The sequence below is a fragment of the Montipora capricornis genome, chromosome 10 (genome assembly GCF_036669925.1).
Source record: "Montipora capricornis isolate CH-2021 chromosome 10, ASM3666992v2, whole genome shotgun sequence".
Classification (NCBI taxonomy): Eukaryota; Metazoa; Cnidaria; class Anthozoa; order Scleractinia; family Acroporidae; genus Montipora; species Montipora capricornis.
This window is the reverse complement of record NC_090892.1, coordinates 55,791,209-55,798,708: the sequence shown is the minus strand read 5'-3', so window position 1 is coordinate 55,798,708 and position 7,500 is coordinate 55,791,209. Positions and strand designations below refer to the sequence as shown.

General features: G+C 40.3%; 1 protein-coding gene across 1 annotated transcript in view; it reads right to left on the bottom strand.

Moving 5' to 3' along the window:
• The window catches only part of LOC138022126 (uncharacterized), a 2,783-nt gene extending 216 nt beyond the window's left edge, over positions 1 to 2,567 (bottom strand). Inside the window, exon 1 of the mRNA XM_068869154.1 lies at positions 1 to 2,567. This exon is cut by the window's left edge and continues 216 nt beyond it. Within this exon, the coding sequence (XP_068725255.1) occupies positions 1,822 to 2,484 (663 nt within the window). The 5' untranslated portion in view covers positions 2,485 to 2,567 and the 3' untranslated portion in view covers positions 1 to 1,821.
• Between the last annotated feature and the right edge of the window lie 4,933 nt (positions 2,568 to 7,500).

Below are 7,500 nucleotides of genomic sequence, written 5' to 3'. Positions count from 1 at the left end.
ATTAATTAAACTCGTTGATTATAAATAAAGTGTGGCAAAGAACTGTGATTGGTTCAGGCGACGTCAGGTTTGGAATCGAACGTTTGGCGATAACATCGATATCTATTCGTCCGTCTTCCAATTGATACGAAGACGTCTTTGGGTTTCCTTCGGGCTTTCGTCACGCGTTCGTGGGGGAGGAAGCTCCTAGGGTCCGTCACGTAAATAGTAAATCTCCACAAAGAAACAGTAATCGGGCCATTACTTGCATAATGGTGTACAGAATCGCGATGTTGTTGAATCAGTAAGGGAAAATTTTTGCAGTGCATTTATGTTTGGGTAGTTAAATGGTCCCATCAAGCAACCTTATTGTTAGAACCAACGTCGGACGCTAGAGAAACGAGCTGTCCAAATAAACGAGAAGTGTCCAAATAAGGCTCTGTGTTGGATTTCGACACTCCGACCTTCCTTACCCCTCCCCCCACGGAAAACATAATAGTAGTACTTTCACTTTTGCGTTTTTTTTTTTTTGTTCAGAGAACTTTCACTTTCAATGTCCGGTTTCTGGTTCCGTTCGGAAAACCACGAAGGGTGAACCGTTGTGGCAGCACCAACGCTTTGCTGATACGGTAACTTGCTTTGTAATTAGACGTTTATCTGCGTCTGTATTTAAAAAAAAAACTGAATAAATGAATAAACGAAAGGGGGAAATTGCTGCACGCGCCATTGGGTGTTAAAGAAACTATTTGGTTTTGGTATTAAAGATGAATTTACGACATTTGCTGATACAGATTCCTCGGAAAAAATCTATTTCCTGTCCCGCTTAAGCTTACTTTCTCCAGGAAACAACATTCCTTTAAATGTACGATAAATATAAATTATAAGATGACGGAATATTCCCTTTCTTCGAATCATAAATGAAGCGTTTAGCTGACTTAGCTCTTTCGAAAGTAAAAAAAAAATCTCGCACAAAACGTAAACTGGATACCACAAGGTTAAAACTTTTTGAACACTAAAACATCGCAAATTTAGTGATATAGACCGAGCGTGAAATGTCGTCGTTTTCATTGTAGGCAATTAATATCGATTGACTTAACCAATTATTTTGGAATTGCACCGCAAAGAGCCGACTAGTGCGGAAGACATGCTCAGAGAATTCGTAGGGATCATTGCGACAACAATGCTTACGTCTTTTAAATAGTACTTAGTGTTGTCTCTCAAACACGGCGTCGCCGATCATTAGCACAAAATGTTAATATACATCTTAGTACACGACAACCTAATAGTAGCTTTTACGAGCGGTCTATCTCAAGTGCGGGACGATCCGAGTCAAAATGTAAAATGAAAATTGACTGTTAGGTTCAGAAGCATTCCTCATGTCCATGGACCCATAGTTGTTTTTACAGTTAACCTGGTTTCTCTGTCACTGAAGCAAAGAGCTGAGATTCATCGTCGTTTTCACTACAGGCAATTAATATCGATTGATTCGACCAGTTTTTATAATTGCATGAAGATCCGACTAGTGCGGAAGACATTCAACACGTTCGTCAAAAAAACAGCTGACAAAAGTAAAGCCTTGATGCTATAGTTCGCATTTCTGCACAGAGTTCGTTGGGATCATTGCGACAGCAATGCTTACCTCTTTTAAATAATACTTAGCGTTGTCTCTCAAACACGGCTTGGCCGATCATTTACACAAAGGTCAGTCCACTAAGCCCTGAACGATCCGAGTCATATTGACTGTTAGGTTCTGAAGCATTCCTCATGTCCATCGACCCATACATAGTTGTTTTTACAGTAAACCCGGTTTCTCTGTCACTGAAGCAAAGCGCTGAGATTCATTCAGTTCAAATTTAACTGAGACCAACAAGTATTTTGCGATGCTTGCAGCTTGGATGGGAAGCTGGAAACATTTTCCAAGTCTAAAATCAAAGTTGATGTTTCCTGTTTCTTCTTGTAAGCGGCAAAAGCGCGCTCGGTTTGAAGATACTTCTTCTTGTACTCTTCTTTCTCGATTAAAATTTTCAACAGCTTACATCTTTCATCTTCCAGCTGCTTTTTCAACAGAGTGTTTTCATTAGTGAGATCCTCGTACACTTGCCGTTTTCTCATTCGGCAATTCAAGGCATATCCCCGATTCTTTAGATTTCTTCGTCGCTTTCGAATTTTTGCTGCCTCTTCCAAAGGAATGTTCCGCAAAAGCTTGTTAAGCTCTTTTACGCGAAGGTTTTGTATTTCTTCGTCGCTGATCACCGTAACATCTCTCTGGTACGAATTTTCGGCCTCTGAGTCATCTGAAGATGTATCTACGTCATTCTCATTTTCCACTTCCGTGTTTATACCATCGAACAGATTTCGAATATCGCGCGCGTCTTCATCTTCTAATGGTATCTTTTCGTCGTTCTTTTTTTCAACGAAGTCTTTCCTCCACGTGGAACCAAGACCAAAATTCGGCGCTTCGTTGGTGGGAAATAACTTGAACAGCTCAAATGAATTTTCGTTCATGCTCGATTAGTATTCATGAGAGTACAGTTGTATCAGCTAAAGGCTGTTAGCAATACAAAGTCATCGATAGAATGGTGCGTCAATTGAATATTAGGCAGTTATGGTCATAGCATGGTATTTTTCCCAATTCTGTGTTCAAACCAATCATGTGTGTCGAAAAACTTCGGTCAGTTTTTATAATTAGGGGAGCCCCCATTTCAACTTTCCTAGAATTGTGGTCATGAAATAATTTTCAGAACACAAGGCTGACATTACATACCCCTATGAAAACAAAATTGAGAAAACAGCCGATCGACTACATGGCTCATTCATACTCTAGTTGTTATATAACATACTCATAATCTTGTTCCCTACATACCTCACATAAGAAATAAGAGATGCCATGTGATCGTTTGCATTACCAAATAGCATGCATAAACGACTTTTTCTTAACCTTGCATTTATCCCCTAAACACATCACCTTCGTCCTAAACGACCCTCGATGGAGGCTTTCATGTTTTATGGTTGCAGTTCTCTTGCGTCTATGATAACTGTTACTTTCTTTGTTTTGGTAAAAGTAATGATTGGTTTTCGCTCATGTGATCATCTGCCATATTTGAATGTAAACAAAAGAAACTTTTGATGTCTGAATATAACCTAAAATTCCCTGAGGATTTGTTTGTGACGCTAACATGGCCTAGTTTTTTTTTTCTTCCAGTTTTTCAGTTATTCAGGGCACTGTCTAGGTGATCATGACATCATGCAACTATATCAGCAACAACCCCACCCTTTCTTCCCTCCGAACGCTTTAGGGAGCTCATGCAAGAAGAGTGAAGACGTCGGCAAATTGAGCGTCGTCTGAAAATATGATTCTTGTCATTGCAATCATTCCTGCATCATTTACAGTTGTTTTCTTGTAGCGAATTGTATAGTAACTTTCCAGCAATTTCAAACGAACAATTATATGTGTTCACATCCGCCTTATAACCTCCTGATTGGTCATTTTGACTAGTAAGTAGTTGCTCGGAAAAGAACAGCAAGAAAAATAAAAAAACCAAAGCAAAAAACACCAAAAGACATTTTACAGCGCGCAGCCAAGTGTTTTAAGTCAAACGTAATCTATGCGGAACATAGTTCTTCTCCAAGGTCACCTACTTTCGTTTTCAGTTGTCGCAGTTTTGATTAACTGTGCAGATAATTTAAAACAAAGTCAACTTCTGTGCCCTTTAGTTGGTAGCCCGAGATTTATCACGTGATGGGAAAAGTGTCATGAAAAGATATTTGAAATAATACAAAAGTAATCACTAAAGCAACTCATTTTAACACTATCGAAAATAATTATGTCCCATAGGGGCACTACACTTCCTCTCTACCCCTCAGCTCCGTCAGTATTACCCATCTCTATAGATATTCACAGAAGCTCAAGCTCCTGATATACAGTTGTTCATGGCTGTCAAGCAATGAACCAGGTGAATGGTTGTGCGCATGCGTGACGTGATGGCCACACCTGCCCTCAGTTCAGTCAAAAGGATAACGCTATCCAACGGATGAATCACTATCCAGCGGATAAACACTGGCGAAACCAATTGAGTTATCCAGTGGATAGCGCCGCATGATCCACAACCGGGGACCTATCAACAACTGGGACCTGGTTTGGTCGAAAGATTGAAGTGCCCCTTGCACTTACCTGAACAATTTAAGAAATTTTCTGAGTTACGGTTTAAACCGGATGGAACCCACGATTATTGCGATATCGGTACGCAATGCTTTACCAACTGAGCTATGAAGCGAAACAGTTCAAGCGTGAGGATCACTTCATTTCATCTTCCCTACACAGACAAATTCAATCTAATTAGGTTTATTTTGCTTTCTTTCGGTCTCGCACCAGCGGTAGGCATGAACAATCTAACTACCCGATTACCCGATAACCTTTAATTAACACTGCCAGGTACGAAAAACTAAAAAACCCCTCACGGTGAGGGACAAAAACTGGAAACGTATTCCCCGAACCAATGCAATGCCACAAACCCTCCGGTGTTTATTAAAGGGTTTCTTGCTACACTATGAAACAATAATGATACATAAAAAGAAAACAAAAGTTAAAGAGACTGATTCAAGCCAAGAAGGGTTCACCACGTGACGAACTAACTCTTTATATAGACAGCATGATACCCATCATGCCTCTATACACCAATCGTACGCAAACCCTTCTGTTCCCGTGCCTTAGAAATATAAATTTCTGTCCTACTCGCACGCTCAACCATCAGGAATTAAAAAATCTTTCGTCTAAACCCTCACTTCAAGTACACATTTCTTTCACCGGCTTTGGTGTTATGGCGGAGGATCACATGATCCTCATACCGCTCGAACGACTTCACACTAGCCGTGACTCCATCAGAAAGGCTCGTGAGGCATTCCTCATACACAAAGGAAAAACACTGGAGCCTGCAGGCCTTAACAGAAGAGATGAAATGTAATTTAGTTTAGCTACCTTTTAATTTTCTTTTGTTTCTTTTATCTTGTTATCATGAATTATTCTCTTTCCTCTTTTTTATGCATTTCCGTTTTTATTAATTTTAAACATCACGTAGCCTTTTTATGTCATTTCCGGTAAATATAAAGATCCTGTAACAAGCATTTATCCATTCAATAAACCTGAAGAAGGCTGCTGTTGGCCAGCCGAAATATTGTAACAACGCCTATGTTCACGTTGTCTTGACCAACCTTTGCAGTATATTTTCCATGTTACGGTGTGTTCACCTTAAAGCTTTTGTACATAGAATACCAGCTGCTTGGCAAAGGGCGATTCGAAAGGACACGGACTTCCGTAAGACCGGTCGGATGCTCTAGCCATTGAACCACTAGAACTGAATGGAAAATTGAAACCACCACCCCCCCCCCCCCCTTCCCCTCCCCTCCAACCTCCCAAAGTCAATGATGGGAAAATGACGCGTTATGGCCTTTGCGTGGCTTCATTTTTGACTAAGGTAGAAGGGGGCATTTGTGTTCCATTGTATTCTGTCCAAGGTTGTAGGTCGTTTATCCAGGTCCTGAATCAGTAACAACCACAAAAGCAATGTGACACACGCTAACACCAACCCGGTGTGGCCAAAACATCACGCATGCGCGCCCAGCAAGGCCGAGACCATTCTCGTTCCCAGAGCTGCGATCCTCTTGGCCAGCGCCTCGGATCGAGAGCTCTGGCCGGTTCCAATCCGTTCTCGCCACTGATTGGTCAGATGGGAACACAATAAAAATGATAACCGGAAGAAATCGGAAGAGAATGGCCGAAGGGATTCTATTTTCTGTTTGCCGTACTTGCAACAGATATATTATTGGTAACAACCATCCTTTGGATTTATTTGGTGAAAAGACAATTAGGGAAGGAATCGTACGGGATTGAGAAGAGTTTTCTGGTTTGAAAATTTCTGTCGACGATGGTTTATTACCATCGCGAATATGTAGATCTTGCTACGTTACGGTCACAACATTTCAGGAGTTTATAAAGGTCGTTCATTCGAAAGCTCAGCACGAGTCGGTTATCCGATCTAAAAGAAGGAAGTCTGTGCAGCAGAGCCCGTCCTTCACCAGGTGTGGGACGCGAGAAAAAAAGGAGCAAGGTCAGCTGGTTATACGTTACGCAGGATTTTTGACTAAGCTCGATCGATTCATGTGTTTACGGTGTAATGATTGTTCATGTGTTTAACAACGCAAAGCCTTGACTCCTTTTGAATATGGCCGTGGTGAGGAAGAAAAGATTAAGCCAACAGCTAACCCGGTTATCGCGTACTTTTTTGTTACATTCTCTTATTGCAATAATGAAATTTGTACGTATATTTTCTTTGTGTAATATCGTATTAAAGTTGGAAGTTGAAAGTTGGAACTTGATTCCTTCCATGTCCAGTTTGCATTAGTTATAAGAAAATCATACAACTAAGGTTGATACAAAAGGCTTCAGTTGAGAGCAACCCCTGATGAAAAGGGACTACAGCCCCTGATGAAAAATGGGGATAAAGGGGGGAGGGGGGCTATCCAAAAAATGGATAAATTCCTGTCAAGTTCAATCTCAAGTGATCTTGACAACCTGCATCTTCTGGATAGTTTCTTATCCAGAGGAGAGCTTGAAGGATTCTCCTGCTGGTACATAGCTACTGAAAAACAACTTTTGGGTTCTCATTTTCAGAGGACCCCGTTACATGCTAAATTGTCTCCATGTTACATTGATTGCATATAGTGTCACGGTTAACAGGAAAATTTGGTTTTATCACATATTTTGATAAAGGTGGAATTACCACCATGAATGATTTGGAAAGCTGACGTTCCGAGTGTTAGCCCATCGTCAGAGCGAATGTTTAGTCAGCTAAAAAGAGATCAACATAATTCAGACTGTCCCTGTTTGCACCATAAAAGAGAAGCCCCACATGCATTTTGGACTATTTTGCCAGATGCACCCAACAGGCAAAGGCTTGGTTGAATCTGCTTCAATGGCTATTGCTTAATAGAAAACTGCCTTCCCAAAGTGCTTCTCTTGAGATAAAGCAACCGATCAAAAAGTTATATTTTGTTGTGTTATTTAAGCAGTAGAGGACGTTGTCCATGTTTACATAGCTTCATCTAAATGCCAAGAGCAGTTGAGAGAATTCTTGACAGTTAAGCAAACCCGAGACACAGTCGAGGGTTTGCATAACATACACACCCATATTTCCAACCAGCCAATCAAAAGGTGCATCTGACAACACATAACCAATCAAAATTCATGTGATGTCATAGCTGTGTTTACATACTCTCATCTAAACACAGCTATTGACCGATATTAATGGAATGCGTTTACTATCCTAATTATTTTATAATTTAGAATGTGCAATGATATTCACACGCAAAATACAGTGTGCCTGTTATTGGCAATAATAATACAATTATGATAACTCTTAGAACAACAAAGTTAGTCATTTATCTTATTACTTTCAATAATTTGCTCAAACCAACAAACTGAAGATGAAGACCATGAATAATAATTTATTTGTGATCAATCATTGT